Source organism: Osmia bicornis, chromosome 6 (genome assembly GCF_907164935.1).
Source record: "Osmia bicornis bicornis chromosome 6, iOsmBic2.1, whole genome shotgun sequence".
NCBI lineage: Eukaryota > Metazoa > Arthropoda > Insecta > Hymenoptera > Megachilidae > Osmia > Osmia bicornis.
In genome coordinates this window covers 9,585,219-9,605,790 of record NC_060221.1, presented here as the reverse complement: position 1 = coordinate 9,605,790, position 20,572 = coordinate 9,585,219, and the positions used below count along the sequence as shown (strand labels likewise).

Here is a 20,572-nt window from a genome sequence, read left to right as displayed (position 1 = left end):
GAATGTCATTATCGTTTCAACCGTGGTGCTGTTCTTCCGTCCCGGCAGACGGAACTTCGTAGATCCTCCTCATTGTACCCACGTATCATACTTACATATACCAATGCGAAACGTAGTCTTGTATGTATCGTTTGTAAACGAGAATCAAAGGGAAACACGCCGATAAGACTGTAACCGGCGCGGCGTTGTGGAAACAGGATTTCTGCCGTGAGGTATCAATACCATTTCCATGATACACAGCATCGACTATACCATCTATCAGGTATTCAAAAGAAATTTAACGAATTTAAACATTTCAATGAATTTAACTGCAATTATGTTGTATTTTGAGTTCGACTTTGCAAAGTTGAATACATTTAAAGTGGGAGTGTGCGGGTATCTCTGGGTATCAAACTCCAAAGATTTGGAAAAGCTAAACAAACTCGGTCGAGTAGTCGAGTCAAAGGGGAGACCGGGTATGGTTGTCACAATTGTTATAAAAAAGTCTCATAACTCCCTCGTGATTGCTCAGTTCGCTGTAGATTAGTATCAAGACTAGGTCATTGTTAGTTTTGATACACTTGAACTAAATTTTTGCAATATCTTTTCGCTCTTTTCTTGATTTTTTCCGTCGGGAAAAAAAATCAGAAAGGCTAGGCTATAATATATCGCTACAGCGTGTCCCGACACCTGCGATCTTGACCAAACCTGGTATGCTGGTAGATCTTCACCCCCTCAGTAACCACCTGCAATATTATTTGGTAGACTCTTTTAGTTCCTGAGATATGAACATCCAAAGTTGGAATTTCGACTTAGTCAAAATTCAATGAAAATCAAGAGAAGAGCGACTTTTTTTCTTTCGGAAAGACTGGTCTATTAGGTAAGTATATTGGTTTCTTAGTATCGACTATAACGGCTTTAAAATCCGATAGTTTAGAGTTTTATCTAACTTATTCTGATGATCTTTTCGCATTTTTCGAACTTCGTAATAAATGAGTGGATAGTTAAAATTATTTAACGGTGCAGGTCAAGTTGTCACAGAACATTTGGGGTTATTCGTCATCATATTCGTCATGTATATTTGCCATCAGATGATTTTGATTAACGATAAGACTGCTGACTTAACGATCTTCAATAATTGATAAGTTTGCTACAACTACTTTTAATTTATTTAATAACCCTGAGCGCGAGAAATCTTAATTCGGACCTGGCTTGCTGGATTGTAGTTGAACTAATGAAACTGTCATTTTTTTATCATATAAATAATACTGCAAATGTTTGAAAAAACACATCAATATATTGCTTGAAGTTTTTGGAAGCATTCTGAATGAATCATTTTTTCTCAATGAAACTTCTTCTTCGAATAAATTAATTCGAACGAATAAGGTTTCATTGTATGATGCTTCCATCTCATAATCAACTAAGTTTTAGTACCCGGTACAATGTTTTTTGGGTGCAAACTTGGGTTCTGTTTGTAATGGCTCGAGCCATTGTCTCCTACGCTCAGTGTTATGATATAATATCCATCTTCTGTCACATTCAGATCCAGATAAGACTCTATTAGACGGAATAGAAGGGACGTACTTACACGCATTAGTACTTCAATGAAGGTCTTTTTTAAATTTTCGTCTAGACCAATCCTTCGAACTTTCTGTTTTATTTCATACATATAGTTACCTACCAATGATTAGTAAGATTAATTGTGAATATATTTTTATTGGAAATGTTGTAAGGAATATAACAAATGTTATAAATTAAAATTTTTACAAACATCGTGATAAAATAATAAAATAGTAAACTTTGTGACTGTCATTAAACGTTTAAACAACCTACAATGATATTAATTATAAGTATAATTATTCGACTACATTACTTGAAAACTTTTCTTACAGTATGTGATGATTTTTTTAAATGTAGAAGACTTTTTTAAAATGAGTCGTAAATTCCTCAAAATAATTTTAAAAATGACTAAAAATAATTTTAGTGATTGAAATGACTAACAAAATTCTAACTTAATTAAAATTACTTATTTTAATAGCCATAATCACTAAACCACTAAATACTACATTTTTAATTAAAATTACTAAAAAAGAATTGATTATTTACTTACATTAGCTTTATTAAATTAAAGTAGTGATACGAGGAACCACATGTTAATCAAAATCATTATTTAATTTTTTCTTTCTCTTAAATGCTCTAATTGCTTTTATTAGTTGAATTCAATTACAGTTATATGTAATAGTTTTTAAAAAACGTGATAAACGTAATATTAGAAGTTGGGATTGCTAGTACTTTTTCCGTGATATTCTTAATAAACTGGGAATGAAAGGAGGCTGAAATCAATAGGAGTTCATGCATAGTTCGCTGGGTTTTGCACACACCTTGCAAAATCCTCCATCAGGCGTGGAAGTATGCGGTGCAGAATCGTTGTACACGTCAGTAATTTCGGAGAAAGCCGCCTCGTAAATCCTGAAATCCATTACTCCCGAGATGTGTCCGAATCTGTTGCTCTCGTGTCTGTACACGTTACATCAGTTGCTATTATGAACACCAATAAGCTTCTTGAATCTTTGAATCTTTCAGATTTTAATTAAAACATGAATTTTCTCTTTCTATTAACCCTTTCGCTACGACGCACGGCATCAAAATATCGTACATTATACATATGATATAAAGTAGCAATCGCAATCACAATCGCTAAAATATTGTGAATTATTTATTTATCGTTTATTTTCATATTTTTGGGAAATTTTTTTATCTTTATATAGCTCGATATTTATTGATCTTTGCATTTTTATCTATTGCAGTCAGGGTCGGTTTTAGTGTGTTCGCCACCCTGAGCGAGATCCCCCCCTCCATAACTGCTCAATAACAGCATTGTGCTTATAACAATTTTCCGGCTTAAACATGGTGCATTTTTTATTCCACCTTTTTGAAGATTAGATTTCAGGCGTAGTAGTCCAAAATCGATCCTACCCAAAGTCGGTATTGATTACAAATATGATAAAACGTACGTTAAGAAGTAATTAAAAAATGAGTCTGAAGAAGACCAAGAACAAATGGACGAAGCTTTCTAAAAACTATATCGTGCATCTTATTGATCGGATATAAAGAAAATTGAAGTAGGACTATAATGTTATGGTTGTTGGAAAAGGTCAACCCTCCTACTTTAATTTCTTAATCTTTCCTCTTAATATTTTTGAAAATTTCAGAAAACGCTGTGGGGAGTAAATAAAAAGTTGAAAAATTAGACTTAATGTTGTCACTATACCAATAATATACGAAAAAGAAACTTGCTTTGACCCCCTTAAGAACCCTATTCTTAAGTTAACTTCTTTTGAGCAAGTAACTGTGATTGATGGTTTAATAATCCTTCGAACATTTTCACGTTCGAATAGTTCCCGAGAATTAATGAACAGACGGGACCATTAAAGAGCATAGGGGACGCAATTAGATGGTCAAGTACGAAGTAATCGTCCGCTCATGGCTGGCGAGAAACGCTCCTATTTTACTTACACTGTACTTTACTAGTTGATCGAATGAGTCAGCTTTCAAACATGTCGTATCGATTGTCGCGTCTTTCGATAATGATCGCCACCATTTGCGACCTATTTTGTTAAATATGATATTCTTTGAATTTTCGATTCTTTTATAACAGGATATGGTTAAATGACTCCATTAGCAGACATACAATTATGTGATCCTTTGAAAATAGTTGTCTTTTTCTAACATATAAAGATATTTGCATGAGATGTTAATTATTGAGAACTAGAGGTGTGCAAGGACCCAAAAATTTCAGGTACCCAATATTCAAGTTAGGTTAGGTCGAATCGGGTCGGGTCGGATCGAGTCGAGTAGTCGAATTTCGGATGTTCGATATTGGAAAACTTTGTAATTTGAAAAAATTTTTCTCTTTTTTAAATCTTAACTATTATCCGTTTTCAAGTATAATATGAACATCTATAAAAACATTATTAATGAAAATTATATTGGATCTGATGTTCTCTTTATTGAGCATCACCATTTTCCGCATCTACATAAATGAAAATTAATCTTTTCCATTTATTTTACTGTTAATCATATCAACATTCAATATTTAATATTAATGGAATTAATTATTTAATAAACTTCATTATTTTTACATTCCCTTCTTCATTATTAATTCATACATAAGTAATACATATTTAAATTGTTAATTACACTCCTCCATAATTTTTATTTAAATGTTTATCTTTAATTAAAGTGTACTGGATTTTTCATATGAATTTATATAACACAGTTTTCTTATGAACTTGACTTCAAAAATATAGTATTCTACAACATTTTATTAACGGTTGATTATCACAATAGAAAAGGCCATATACATACAATATACAGTATAGACTCGTTATAAGCGAAACGCTCGGGCCCGGACTGTTGCCTATAAAGCCGAGTATCCACTTGTACCAAACGCCCGTATTGTATCACCGTTCCGAACCCTTTTGAATAGGCAGAATATTTCTTCGTTTCTTGAAAGAAACTCCTATAGGCAAATACTATTATAAGTAAAAACTGTCCAAATCATATCGTATTTGGTATCATTTTAATCAGAAAAATGTCCGAAATATCCTGGTAAAACTTTTATTACAAAAAAATGAAAAATAACAAAGTTAGGTCTTTGCATTAGTCTTGCCTCACCAATATCTGATCCCAGATAGACGAGCGCGTCGCGGCTGCAACGCGGCATTACAAAGTGTGCGCGGTGTTTCGTTTTTACCACGAACACGCGCCACGCATGGAACGAACCATGAATTTCAACACACATTCGCCATCAGTTCAGTATTTGTTGGTGAAGATGGAAGACGATGAAGCTCTGCTTATAGCTAGTAGTGCAGTGATAATTTTAGCTTATAATGAGTTAATGCGGGATTTAAAATTTCAAGAAATTAGTGGACATTATAAAAATTTTATTACAAAGAAAGATACTAATATGCGAGAAGCAATTTCGGTTCAAGACAGGTTGGTACATGTCAAAATGTTTATTTCAACTTTGAGCTAATTTCCTGACTCAGGTGAAAATGACAAAACTGGTCTGTTGATAATTTATAATAATTTACATTACAAATTAGCTGTGTCATTACGATTTTTAGCAACAGGAGTAGTAGGAGAATTATGGGTTTCAAAGGATGGAGGAGAACAATGGAGCGGAGTTAGATGGGAATCATTATGCGTTGAAGGAGTAACTTGTGGTGCTGAGGAAGAAAATTGTGGAAAAGACTGTGAGGTATGAGAAACCATAAGTGAAAGAGAAGTAAGAGTTGGTTGTGTTTCAAAGTGTCCAAGATCTGCTTTCATGAGAAGACCATAGATTTCATGCTGTATTCGTTGCCGTGTATTGCGCGGATAGCCCATCATTTTCGACGACAAGAATGCACAGAATGATTGTACTTCAGCATCCGCTACCGTCGGCGTTTCATGTAGTCTTCCAGTTGTACTTTTCAAGATATTGACAGCACTTTTTAATAGTTCTGTACGCTTGTCAGCTCTTTCTCTTCTTCGCTTTGGTGGTCGCGAATTGACAAATGCCGTCCTTTTCATTTCTCCAGTTGACGTACTTAGCATCACCTGGGAACTATCTCCATCATTATCTATATCCTCGTCATTCCCAGCAATTCCATCAGTCAACGCATTCGACAGGGACCCCTGGACGGAGAAGAAGAAATAACAATTAATAACAATTAGAAGTAAGAAATGACAAAAACTCTATTAACTCTATTAATGTAGCCCAATGAATATGTATTTCAGCTTCCTAGAACTCCTTCAGAGTGGATGGCGAAATGCGAGATATTCGAACAAACATGGGATTTTATGCACCAATTAGGTCCGGTTCTGAGTTCTTCAGTTACAAATTACAATTTAGTATCATATTGCTCGCATTAGTTGATGGAGATTATAACTTACTATTTGCTGATGTTGGGTGCCAAGGGAGAATTTCTGATAGTGGCGTGTTCAATAGCAGCAAACTCTACCAAATGGTAAGGGACAATTCCTTAAGGTTGCCAGCATCAATCGAACTTTCGGGACGAAAAGTCAAAGTGCCTTATTTTATTGCGGCAGACAGTGCTTTTGCACTTCAAGAAAATGTAATGAAACCGTACGGAGGAGAGCATCGCAAGGGCTTGTGTAAACGAGTTTTCAATTACCGACTGAGCGGAGCTTGTAGGGTAGTTGAAAATGCTTTTAATATTATAAGTTGGGTATTCAGGGTTTTAAGAAAACCATTACTATTAGAACTGGAGAAAACCCAAATAGTTGTCACAACAATTCTTTGTTTACACAATTATCTGCGACAATATTCAAAAATCTTGTATACATCTCACGGAGGTGTAGACTATGAAGGTGAAAATGGAAAACAAATGGATGGTTCATGGAGAAATGACCCAGACAAAATGAGTTCTATGTTTTCACTACAGAGGAAACCTAGAAGATCTGCAATTGCAGTGGAAAAAATTCGTGATGAACTCGCAGAGTACTACTCTCATGAGGGGGCTCTTCCGTGGCAAGATAAATACGCATGAAATTTATATTTATATAAACGTATTCGTTAATTTTTGTCCTTACCGTGTCTAGTCTTTCCCCCGGTGTATCTCGGTCTTCTAAAAATTTTAATGAATCATACGCAAACCAGCGGCTACGATAAATCTCGGCTGTCCCTATATCAAAATAAAATAAAAATAAAAATAAATAGTTTTAATCAGAAGGACAATTTTACTGCCTTATAGACATAGAAAAGGAATAAACAGCTTACCTTTTCCTGTTCTCATGGATATCTTTGTCCGGGACTTTTCTCTTCGATAAGAGGAAAGTAGGCTAACTATTTTCTTCCTACAGTCGTCTGATGATCTGTTAATTTCGATGCCTATTTTCTCCCACGCATCAACTTTTTCATTTCTTTTAAAATAATTAATGTCAGTAGGGTTCCACAGATTTTCGAATCTCCTATATTGTTCAATTAATCTGATCATTTCATCTTCAGTCCACTCCATATTAATTATCAACACAACACTTTCAATACACACCGACACTTCGCAATGCCACGAAACACCCGATGCGGTTTTCCCGAAATAAAAGAACGTGCGCGGATAAAGCGGTTTATTGTTTTCGGTATCTGGGCTTGAACGCGGCAAACCCAAAGAAAACCGTCCACACTGCGGCAAGGAATCCCTTTGTGTTCGCGCAAATGATCGACAGAAATTGGTTCGTTGAGCGGCATTACAGTATTGCCGCGTGACATGTTCACACTACCGTCCAAACGAACGAATATTCGCCCAAATACATACGTTGGTTCTATGCAGCGTTGCTGCCGCGTTGCAGCCGCGGCGCGCGCGTCTATACCTAGCTTTACGCTACTCGGCGAACGAGCTTCGCGGCGCGGCGTCTCGAGAGATACACCCCCAGAGGTGGGGATGGTTTCTTCGCAACTAGTGTACAGATATTTTTCGCTTATAACGAGTCTAAACTGTATATATAGTCAGACATATGTATCAAAACTAATTATGAAAGATGTGATTAGTTAATATTCAAATGTAAGCTTTTAAACTGGAACCTTGTATTATTAGTATTTATAATACTAACGTTACTTAAACTTTAACTTCTCTTTTGTTTTATTAATTATTTAAGGTGAACTTGTAGATGAGGTACTCCCCTTCTAATTTTGATGATTTTTAAATATGTTGTAAAATTCGATATTTTAAGGAACTTTTTTCCTCTAACAATAAGCTATATGTTGGACTCGATTAGTTTGCGAGATATTCGCGAAGGAATATTGATGGTTACTAATGGGTACGAAAGGTTACTAATGGAAACATTTATTTTTACATTGCTCTAAAAAGACTAAACATTTTATTAATCATTGCATATTTTTGTAATTTATTTTTTTTCTAAAGTAATACTTCAATTTTGTAGTTTTTACTTGTAAATCTTGCAATACATTTCTGAAATTTCATTTTCAAGAAATGTTCTTCTACAGAAAAACTTTATTGTTCTCTTGAAAGTTAAACAATTTTAATTTAAGAAATTCAAGGTTCACTGCTTCCAGTGTGCAAAAAGGCGTTAAAGTTGTTCAGACGAGCAGAACTATTTGATTAACATCATACTTTGCTAATTACGTGCGAGTTAGTCGAGCAAGCTTAATTAAAATGAGCCGATCCATCGTATTTGAATTTAATCCTTTTTTATATGAAACTTTTTATGCTTCATTTCTTTCTTTATATTCATTTCAATCTCGTTTGTCTTTTATTTAGGGGTAGTATTCCTCTAAAGAAAATATTTTTCAACGTTTTTTCTTCGTTTGTTGTTTATTGGTTATTTTATTACCAAAAAAAGATCACATAAAACTTGAACCTATGATGTTAAAAAGGATTTCTAAGATATAGGAAATAAAAAAATTTTTTTTCTTGAAATAATGCTCATGTTTAAGGGTAAATTGAAATTTAAATCTGACTTAGGAATTAGTGACGTGACGTTCTCTCTTGTAGAATACAGTCTCTAATTTTAATTAATTAAGTCTCAAAACTCGACCTCAGCTTGCTAGAAATTTTTCGACCTTCCGATGATCAGTCATATCTACATTAATTTTTAAGAAATACACAGTTATTCTTACACTATTTCTAACTCAAAGTAATCTCTGAGAGAAATCACATGTGCTTCACATTTTCAAAGCTTCTAACCTGTCCTTTACAAGGTGCCTCCGTTAATTAATAAATTAATAAAGATAAGATAGAGATCGTGTTAATATTGTCTAACATTTTCTGCCACTATTTAACGTTGAAAGACGAAGTCTGGGTTAATCGAGATCCAAATCTATAAAACATATATACGGATATTAATCTAAAGTTAAATGTTTAATTTTTAAACGAAAGAGTTTCATATATTGGAAGCACAATTTTTAAAGGAACAGTATAGAAAATTCAAATAATATGAAATACAAATTAAATTAAAATTGGGGCACTCTCCATAGTTTACCACCCGAGAATTAAATATATACAGTGCTGGGATAAAGTATTGGCACTCTGTACTCGGGCAGAAATAAAAGTAATTCTGTACTGAAAAATGAGCGAAAAAAGGGATTTATTTGTATGGAAATAATAATATGACACATTTAAAATAAATACACGTAAATGTTGACATAATAAAACGATTTATTGAAAGTAGTGCTGAATATGTATAACTAAAACATAAATAATGCCTGTGAAAAAGTATTGGCACGCCTGACATTTTGATAATTTTCGAGTTATTGTATACATGTGGGGATTCCCACGTATCCCCCTTGTACGCAAAAGGGGGAATACTCGATCTACTACAGGTTGGCACGCCTGACATTTTGATAATTTTCGAGTTATTGTATACATGTGGGGATTCCCACGTATCCCCCTTATACGCAAAAGGGGGAATACCCGATCTACTACAGGTTGGCACGCCTGACATTTTGGTAATTTTCGAGTTATTGTATACATATGGGGATTCCCACGTATCCCCCTTATACGTAAAAGGGGGAATACCCGATTTACTACAGGTTAGATTTTTTTACAGTATTCGGTATTGAACAGAGTTTATATAAATAATATAAAAAATGGGACGCAGAGGACCAGAAACTTCAGCTGAAGAAAGAAAAATAATATTAAATCTTCGTAATCAGAATAAATCCTACTTAGAGATTGCACAAATAGTGAATAAAAGTAAATTTACTGTACGAAGTGTAATTAAAAGGTATGAAGACAAAGGAAACGTTGCAAGTATGTGTCGAAGTAGGTCGTCCACCGAAGTTGTCACGAAGTAAGTCTCTTGAGGGGCGTCACCTTGGTCTTGGAGCAGACCAGAGAGAGGATCGTCGGCGAGGTAGAGAATGAGATCCGAAGGTATACGACGGCGGCCGATGCGTGTTGCGAGGCGTCTGAGAAGCCGCGGATCTCAACTCGAACTTGCGGGGTGAGGTTGAGCCAACGAGGAATGTGGAGGTCTTCGAGGTTCTGAAGGTTGTTGAGCGGAGAGCCGTCATGGGCGGGAGTGGTTCGTCCCATCCCAGATGCTCCAGCCACAGTTCCTGGAGGAGAATCTTCGTCCGTATCGTGAGGGGCGCGAGGAAGCCGAGCGGATCGAAAAGGCGTGCGACCTCGGAGAGGATAGTCCGTTTCGTCACGGCATCTTGAAAGGTCAGTGCGGCGGAGAACCAGAAGTGATCCGCCAGAGGCTGCCATGATCTCCCCAAGATCTTTGTACTGAGGTCAGAAAAGTCCAAGGCAGAGAGAGAGGTGTCGCCGTCTCCGGAGATGGCCTGGAGGAGCTCTGGACAGTTGCTAGTCCATTTTTAAAGCGGAAACTTACTTGGCGGGAACTTACTTACGAGGCGGGAACTGCCTCGGCTTCCTCGGATGTGTCGCCTCCCTCGAGGATATCGTCCACGTAACGACCCTTGAGGAGTGGAGATACCGCGAGGGGGTACCGATGACCTTCGTCTTGGACGAGTTGCAGCAGAGCCCTTGCTGCCACGAATGGAGCCGATCGAGTGCCGTAGGTGACCGTGGTCAACTGATAGCTGACCGTCTTCCCTTGAGGATCCGACCAGAGGATGCGCTGGAGGTCCCGATCATCCGGATGTACAGTGACTTGTCGGAACATCCTCACGATGTTCGTGGTGAACACGTACTGGAACCGTCTGAACCGCAGGAGGACGTCCTAAATATCTAATTGCAGCTTGGCACCCGTATGCATGAGGTTGTTGAGGGAAGTTCCGATAAAGTTGCGCTGGAGCCGTTGAATACGACCCATAGTTTCTGCTGCGAACCCTTGGAGGTTAAAACCCCGTGATGTGGGAGCTAGAAGATCGTGGAGGTGCCCAAGGAGGCTTCCGAGGCTGGTTGCATGTGTCCGAGGTCTTCATGCTCCTGCAGGAACTCCTTGTAGAGGCGTCCGAATGCCTGATTGACCGTACAGCGCCGTTGAATCCGTCGGAGGCCTCGAAGAGCAGTCTCGTCAGAGTCACCGAGGTGAGTCCGAGGTCCCAGGAGAGGGAGTTGCACCACGTAGCGCCCAGAGGAGTCTCAAGAGTGGGTGCAAGCGAAGTGTGCCTCACATTCCTGCTCTTCCGGAATGAGCGCTCAGAACCTCTTCTTGAATCCAAAATTTGGTGAGAAGCTCGTGGAGCTCATGATCAGCTGTTCCGTGGAGAGCTACCTTCTCTCCGTGAGGTGATCCGGTGACCAGGGGCCCGAGGAATACCCACCCGAAGATCGTAGCGAGGGCTACCGGCGAAACCGGGTCAACTTTGACCATCTCCGGCAAGAGGAGCTGCCCGAACACATCGGCTCCCAAGATCATGTCAATGGGGCCGGGGACGAGGAAGTCCGGATCCGAAAGTCGCAATCCTCTCTGAGATGAAGGAAAGTTCCGAACCGGAGTCCAGGAGCATCCGGACCGGATGGGTCCGTCCCTGAGGAGCGACGAGGAGAGCCCTGGAGGTGGCGAGGAGTACCGTTGATTGGAGGAGAGCCGATTGAGGTGGTTCATCGTGGTGGAGTCACTCTGAATGTGGAGGAGAGGCCTCATCTGGATGGTTGTCCGTCGGCGAACCCGTATCTTCTAGCGAGGAGTCCTTGGCCGAGGTGTCAGCGGCGACCTGATGAATGGCGGCATGGTGGGCCGTAGCCCGAGGAGCGGCAGCTACTGGAGTCCCGGAAGGGATGCCAGGCCATCCGCTGTCCTTAGGACGATTTTCCATTGGGTGAGCCGGGAGGTGGATCAGAGAATGATCCCACACGTGAGGCACCGTCTTTCGTTCCGGCAATTTAGAGTGCTGTGGCGCCCCAGACAATTATAGCTGAGGCATACTGCACCGCCACACGTCGACGCTCTATCACTGGAAGGGCGAGGGACTCCGGGCACTCGGCGATATGTAATGTCGCTTCCCGTACATGTCACAGAGGCCATCCTTGAAGTCCGGAGGGAGCTCTGAGGTGTGGAGAGCTCGGACGGCTGGAGCGGCAGGTGGGTGTGAGAGGACCCGTGTGGCGGCAAGAGGGGTCCTGTAGGTGGCCGGCTGGCGTCCGGAGGTGGTCGGCGCCCTAGAAGCGTGCGCTTCGTCGCGGGAGAGCTCGAGGTTCTCACGCGCGCGGGCTCGTCCAACGAGGAAATCCTGGAGGTCATTCCAGGAGGGGTGCTCATCTTTATGCCCGAGGTGATTCTCCCAAGCCTCGCGGGTGAGAGGGTCCAGGCGGCGCACAATGAGGTGGACTAGAATCACGTCCCAGAGTTCCACCGGGACGGCGAGACCCTTGAGGGCGTTCAGAGATTCCATGACCTCTGTGAGGAGACCGTTAAGAGCCTGAGACGACCGAGGAGGAAGAGGGGTGCCGTTAACGAGGCGTTCCATCTGCGCTGAGATGAGGAGGCGTCGGTTTTCATATCGTCGCGTGAGGGTCTCCCACGCCTGGGAGAAGGCCTCATCGCTGACGGGAATGTTGGCGATGAGGCGAGCGGCTTCTCCGGTGATGCTTGACTTAAGATAACACATCTTTTCTACTGGCCCCAAATCCACGCTGTCGCCCACCAGTGTCGAAAAGAGGTCTGAAAAGGGGCGCCACTCCTTATAGCTTCCCGCAAAGGTTGGCAGCTGAATCTTAGGGAGGAATCTCCGCACCCCACCCGAGGCGGCCATGAGGGAACTCCTTCCGAGGCGATCGGCCTTGTGGGGTGAGGCGTCCTCCCGTTTCTCTCGGAGCGTCGTTAGGGTTGACTTGGCGGAGGAATACGATTCGAGGGCGGCCAGGAAAGTCCCCTCCTTAAAATAAGCGTGCTCCGTGAGGCCTTCGACCTCAGCCTCACAGAGCTTTTCATGGAGCTCCTCAAATTTCGCGAGATGCCCGTCGAGGAATTCCTCCTTCTGTATCAGCGCTGAGAGGCAATAGTCTTCGAAGGCGCCCTCTTGGGCCGCCTTTGCCACCGATTGTATCACGGTTAACCGCGACGCCTGTAAGTCGAACTTCTCTTCGAAGTTAGAGGCGGCCATCTTGTTTCACGAGGTCACTCACACACTACCGTTTCCTGTATCCGGCTCGAAGGACCACTTTATTTAGAGGGGAACGAGGGGTTCGTGCCGGCGTAGAGTCTGAACAATAAATTTTACATGAAAGGTGGTCTAAATAGTAAAAAAAATATTCCGGAGGTGACACAAAACTGGAGGCAGGCCGTTACACCTATGCGAGGCGCTCGCGCGGTTCAAAATGACCTGATCGTTGTCGGCCTGTCACTCGAGGTTCACATAAAACTTTAACAAAATTCACAGAGGAGTCACTTAGCACGCTAGGAGTCCGGTACAACTCGAGAAAGTCCGAATCGGTTGCACGAGGGATCCGTTAAATCCACCGTAATTCGCATCGAACCGGTTATCACGAGGTATAAGCCGATCAGAGCAACGCGAGGTGTCGAGGAAACTCAATAGTCCGTTACACAGTTCAAAATCTCTACGAAAACCACTAAAATACTTAACAAACGTGTGGAGCGCGATGTTTACTCGTCGTTCGCAAAGCACAATATGGCTACGCGGTACGCGTCGTCGCACGAGGGATTTAGTTACCGAAAGAGAACGCGAGGCGGCAGCACCTTCCGGACGGGCCCCTTGTAGCGAGGAGACCCTTTGATCGTGCGCTCACGCAGCACAATTTGATGGTTGCGTGAGGGTCTGGAGGAAATCAAATACAGAACGTTTAAAGTACAGTATGTGAAGAACGTTCAAAGTGCAGTAAAGCATGGAGGTAGCGGAGTACTAGTTTGGGAGTGTATGGCTTCCTCAGGGGTTGAGGAACTTGTATTTATAGATGAAATAATGGATAAAACCGTTTATTTAAGCATTTTAAGAAACAATTTTAAAAAACGTGCTGAGAAATTAGGGCTTGGACGAGATTTTTATTTTCAAAGTCACAACGATCTAAAGCATACGGCTCATATAGTCCGTATGTGGGTTGGTTATAATGTTGCCCATACATTACAAACACCGCCCCAATCACCGGATCTCAACCCAATTGAGCATTTGTGGGCTCAGCTCGAAGTTAAACTAAGAAAACATCACATTACAAACAAAAATCAACTAGAAGAGCTACTTTTGGAAAAGTACTGGTTTATTCCATGCCAAAACGAATAAGAGCAGTTATTAGAAATAAAGGACTTCATACCAAATTTACCATATTTTTTATTTCAATTTCGTTTTTTCGTTTCGTGCCAATACTTTTTTACAGTTATTATTTATGTTCTAGTTGCACATGTTCATCATTACTTTGAATAAATTATTTTATTATATCAACAATTACGTGCATTTATTTTAAATGTGTCATACTATTATTTCCATACAAATAAATCCTTTTTTTCGCTCATTTTTCAGTACAGAATTGCTGTTATTTCTGCCCGAGTACAGAGTGCCAATACTTTATTCCAGCACTGTACATATTTGTTGCATCATATCCCAAACCAAAAATTTCAATTTATTCGTATTTTTGTGCAGACTTGTACATTAGGTACACAGAGTTTCGCGCAAATTTTTCAATGTTTCATTAAAGAAACTTATAAAAATATGTTAATTTTTAATATTCTTATGTAATAGGTAGATTATTAATTTCTATTAATCACATCTTCACGTAGGTAACGTCGAATTTTGGTAAATGGCAAAATTTAATCAGCCTAAAATTTAATCAACATTTTGATATTACTAGTACGATCACTAATTTTTTAATTAAAATCAATATTTTAATAATAATCACACTAGTTTTTATCAGGATAGTTTTCAAAACGGGCTTTTCCGCCCTTTGTGCTATATGGAGTGAAGGGTTACTGGCGCCAGGAAGTCGAAACCCTCCCCAAATAATACAATGCGACCACTTGTTCGTCCATGTTGTAGGTTTACGATGTGTCAATTACTATTGAGTGCGAACGAACGTGACACTAGAAGCACGGGTGGTCCACAAGATCCCCATCGGAGATTCGATTTACCAATATGTAGACATAAAATCAAATTTAATGTCTTTTGCGCAAAGTATTTTTTAAAAAATTAAACAATCTCGCTTACATAATCAGACTCAGATTAATAGAACAAAAGTTAAAGAACATATATAGTATGTACTTCTTTTTTAACCACAGGAGCTCAGTTGTAAATTGTAGAATCATCTTTTATAATTCAGCCTCTGAATTGTTAACTTGGAAATTGTTAAAGACAAGAAATAAATATTTTAATAAAAACTGAATGGGCTTGGATATACCGCCATCAAATGTTTGTATTAACACATACATATACATATGTACACTCAGCGAAACAAAAGGGATCACCTCTACGAACCCGAAAAATAGGGCGAAATTCACAGATGGTTATGACTTCGAGAAAAATGGTCGAATCGATATCGCGGAAAGATCATTTGAAGCTGTGAAATCTCTGTTTTTAGATACCTTTTTAAGATTTTAGCTATGTTGAATTTTATAAACGTTACAGTGATATAAGTAGCACTTCGAAAATTTTTAAAAATTTTGTTCAACTTTGTAATGTTGCATGGAACTAACAAAATTTTTTTAGCAAATTATATTTATACCAGTCGAAAGCGACTACCTTCCTATGTAAAATCAGTATTTGTTGGTTGATGTACGATTGTTTCTGGCTGAATTATTTAACTTTGAAGTAAAAGTCGTCCTTTTGACTTTAACCGCTCCTAGAAAACAATGAAATCATCGTAGATTATTTAATAAAGAAGCAGTAGAAAGAGCAGACTTTTCTCTTTAAGATGCGTCGCTTGCTTTTTCGATTTGATGAACATTTTGATGTGCCAGGTCTTTTTAGCGACATGCTTCAAAACCGCACAATTTCCATTTTATCTTCAACTCGTTGTATCTCGACAAAGGATAGTCGTAGTATCGTTCATTTTAAAGCAGAGAATTTGCCGATTCGATTGAGCCCCAAGCGAATGCACTGTGACAATGTTTTACTCATGGCCACTACGTTCAATGTTACCGATTCGCTAGAAGCATCACTCGTAGTACTTCAACGACTGTCTGACAGTCATGGATGCAGTACCACCGGCATTAGCGTCATCCAAGGCATACTGCGTGGAGGTTGCTCGGTCGGATTTATGCCTCGTGTATGTGTGTGCCCGATATTCTTCTGCTGCGTATGCGGACATTTTTCACACAATTACAAAAATGTTCATCAAAGATCGATGTGTTTACATATTTGTCAATAAATAAACTGAAGTTAACTAACACGTCACTTCGCTCTCAACAGAACAAATGAAGATTTGAAAAAGTCATGTGACAGTACACCAGGTGCTGAAAGGGGATCACTTAGACCCGTTTCATTATATTCCAGTGTAGAATTTACAGGCAACTGATTTCGAAAATCGAAAAAGTTTTTGTCGGTGGCTTCTCCGAAGACAAGAAGAAGATAATCAATTTACACACAATATATTATGGACCAATGAATCGTTGTTCACAAGGGACGGTATTTTTAACCACCACAACAGCCATGTCTGGAGCCATGAGAATCCTCATGAAATTAGGATTCGGAATCATCAAGTGAGATGGGGAATTAATGTTTGGGTCGGAATTATTGGTGATTCTTTGGTTGGGCCATACATTCTTCCAGACCGTTTAAATGGCGAAGCGTATAACTTCTTACATAATATGTACTTCGTCAGTGCTCATCGATGAAGTAGTACCAGAACATATTCAAGAACGGGTGTGGTACCAACAAGATGGAGCTCCGGTACATTTCAGAATCGATGTTCGTACAACATTAAATAATATGTTTCCCAACAAATGGATCGGACGTGGCGGTCCTATAGCATGGCCACCTAGATCTCCAGATTTGACCCCACTCGATTTTTTTTCTGAGGAACAATGAAAGACCTCGTTTATGAAAAATCACTTCAGAACAGTGAAGAACTCATCATGAAATTGCATGAAGTCACAGCGCTAATAACTCCAGATATGCTTAATGAAGTACAACAAGAAATTCTGCGGCGTGTAAGATTATGCGTCGATCAATAAGGAGACAATTTTGAGCAATTTTAAATGAACACCACAATTCCAAATTTCACCTGGTTAGTAAAGCGTTGAATTTCGAATTTATGGATACACTGACCTAAGATATCCCAATTGTATTGTTTCAGGTATTAACTATCTACCTGATAGCATATTGCTCAGGTGTTCTCCTATGAATTAAGAGACCGTTACTTTTTAAATAAAAATTTATTGATAACGCAGCTAAATATTTTCAATATGGAATCGAAAGTTTAAGAAATATTAATAAAGTAATGTACTTAATAAGAGATCTGGTAATATTGAATAAAGGAATAAAATGACTTGCAAAAAGTGGCTTCTAATAAATCAGTAAATGAATGTCGCAATCTGTTGTTCGATTTCAAATATCAATCGATTGGTCGAATATAAGAAACTTTAAGAAGGAATATCTCTAAATCTGTCGATCCTATTGTGATTCCGAGAACACGTATATATCTTAGTTTTTTGCAGGGAATAGAGTCGTTTACTCCGCTTCCGCGAATTACTGTACACCCTGTACAATGAACTCATATAGATACAAAAGAACAAAATTGATCTACATCGGACCTCACTGCTTCCGCAAATAAAAGAAGGGAACTACACAGTTGACCGTCCCCCAAACAATCATTCGTACGAAACATTCCTGGATATCTCGTTTAGTTTACGAAATATTTAGATGCACCCTCTTTAGATACTTTACCCTCTATGTATATCTCCCTCCGATTTTTATCGGCTAGAGAGCAAATTATATGTATAAATCAGTCAGAGAACTCCGCTCGAAGCGGAAGGAATATCCACTTCCATCCCGTTGCGCCTGTAGCCCGTATTAAGCGGTGTTTCCATAGTAGCGAAAACTTTATTACCAGTAGTCGTCACGTCGATCGACAACGGGGTCGTGGCTCCTACATCCGAAATACTATACAATGGCGAGAAACAAGGGACGAGATGTGGTGTGGGCGAATGTAAGGCTTAGTTCATATTATACAGTGAGTCAGAAAGTGTTTGTATTTCTCAATTAATATTTGAATATAGCACCGAGCATGGCAGGCTTGCCTAGGAAAAATGGGAATGTAAGTAATTAAAAGTTATATTAATGTTTTTGTAAATTAGTTTTAACATTATTATCGTCAAAATTGGGATTTTCAGAACTATTATTCCTTCATTTAATTACTTATACGTTATTTACATTTCTACTATTTTATTCATAATTCATTGTGACTTTTTGGTATTGTAGTAAGTAGCGAAACCTCTTCTTCTTATATCGCCATTTTCTCTAAGGAAACCCACTGTGCTCGGTGCTGTATAAAGTGTTGCCAATTCAGTTTTTATAAATGGAATTGGATATTTTACACAGTTATTTGTTATTAATTTAGCCAAGTTGTAAAACAATAAGTATTATTAGACAGGGAATATCCATGCAAATACGTAGTTTTATATAATATTTTCTGTTGCAATCTAATCAAAAATATTATTTTATTTTTTATACTTTATAAATTTTGCGTTATATTGATATTACATATAGAAATGTTTAGTAAAAATGGGTTCAGAATTTTCAAGATAAATGGTACTTGTCAAATGAAGAAAACTGACCATTTGTTCTGTTTCTGATTAAGAGGAAAGCTGAGAAGATAACAAATGAACCATTGTTTTTATATCACTATCTTAATCATAATGATGGTTTTCTATGTCATTTTCTATGTATTTTCTATGAATAGAAATGGGTTAAGAAGCAAAAATTTTATAAGTTTTACAGGGAATTTTAAAAAGTTCCATCGTTGTGACAAAAATGGAATAATTATCTAACAGATACAGTTTTTAAAGTGATGTAGAAAAATTCTATAAAATTTGTGTTAAATGTGACCAAATAATGATAGAGAGACAATTAAATTTTAAATCCACTTAAATTTTAGAAGACACTCATGTTTTGAACATTCTGGGTAGGAAATAACCTCCGCAAGAAATATCAGGGATGATAGTATTCTTTCGCGTTCTAGTGTGTATCAACCTTAACACGCGCGACGTTAAATCACGAATGAATCCGCTCGTTTACAGCGAGCCGGTCGGATACCCGTTTTAGGCGTCGCGTCGCTGTTATTTCATGTGGACCAGCCTTTTGTCGAGTCGTCGCACGCGCGACAACTTGCTGCCTGCATCCGTGACCCATTTCCAACCTTGCTCGTTTCCCGTCGCGATTTAAACATTCTTTAAACTGAACTGTTTTCATTTTACTTAACACGTTAAATGCCGTGGGGATAATCGGCGACCAGAACTGCAAATTACACATACCCAAATAATTAAAGAAAACTATAGAAAAATACTTTGAATAGCATTACTATTATACTAATAATGTAAGGCAGCAAATAGGAAGCTTGAAATTTGAAAATTAACTATTCTTATTGTTAACCTTTGAATAGCGGAGCCTGGGTCAATAGTGATCCAAACTTATAAAATGTATACGAGGACATCAACTTAATGTTAAATCTATATTTTAAACGTAAGGGTTTCATACGAGTAGATTGGAAGGATAATTTTTAAAGGAAAAATGTAAAATTTAGAAAATGAAAATAATATGAAATACAAAATTGAATGAAAACTGTGATTCTCTCCATGGTCCGCGCACAATTAGTGTACCTTCTTTTTTTATTGAAAATTTATTTTAAAATGTTACTCTAATTATTGAAGTAATCGTAATTCTTATTATATTCTCGTGCCACTTTTCAAATGTACAAGAGCGTGAGAAAATGTTCAGATTTACATTTTTTTTTATTAATTGTTACATCTGGTAAATTCTTATATGAATTATGGTTTACACAGCACGTGGGTGGCAGTTTCCAATGAAATGCCACCGCAGGGTGATTGTTTCATTATTATGGTTTTAAATGTATAGGTCAGCAGAATGTATCCTTCTTAATCTTTTTACGATGCAGGTTGTCTGTATCTTTGCAGCTAATTGGGGTGTGTTTCGATTTTCTCTTTATGTTTCTTTGCGTATCTCACTACATTAACTATTGTTCTCACTATTTTTGATCGTAGTGACTCTAATTTTGTTGTATGACTCATTGTGACAGTTTTCCATAATAGTATTCCATAGATCCATATTGGGTTTATGATTGCTTTATAGATTTTTAATTTATTTTCTATGCTGAATTTAGATTTCTGGCTAGTTAACCAATACATTTGTCGTCTTTTAATTCGTATGCGATCTGTTATTGCTTTGATGTGACGCTTCCATGTAAATCTTGAATCCAAGTGGAGTCATAAATATTTTACTCGTTTTGTTTGAGGGATAACCATGTTATTTAGTGTGATATCCGATGATTTTTTCTTACAGAGTGTGATATTCAAATTTAAAATAGCAATTAAGAAAACGTAATACTAGAGGCAGCAAATTAATTTGTAGGTACACTCAATAATTACAGCTTAAGTACGTTTCACGATAAATGTCCAATATCACTACAGCAGTTAAACTGATAAAATTTACTGAAAAAAGAAGAAAAAGTCAGAATAAGTCAGACCTGATAATGTG

General features: G+C 38.4%; 1 protein-coding gene across 1 annotated transcript; it reads right to left on the bottom strand.

Annotated features, from left to right (window-relative positions):
* Positions 1-4,983: 4,983 nt before the first annotated feature.
* LOC114880817 lies at positions 4,984-6,782 on the bottom strand. The gene is made up of 3 exons (XM_029197236.2): positions 6,767-6,782; positions 6,580-6,671; positions 4,984-5,661 (listed from the first exon to the last, which is right to left on the bottom strand). The coding sequence occupies exons 1-3, from the start codon at positions 6,780-6,782 to the stop codon at positions 5,077-5,079; spliced, it is 693 nt and encodes a 230-aa protein (XP_029053069.2). The 3' UTR covers positions 4,984-5,076.
* Positions 6,783-20,572: the final 13,790 nt, after the last annotated feature.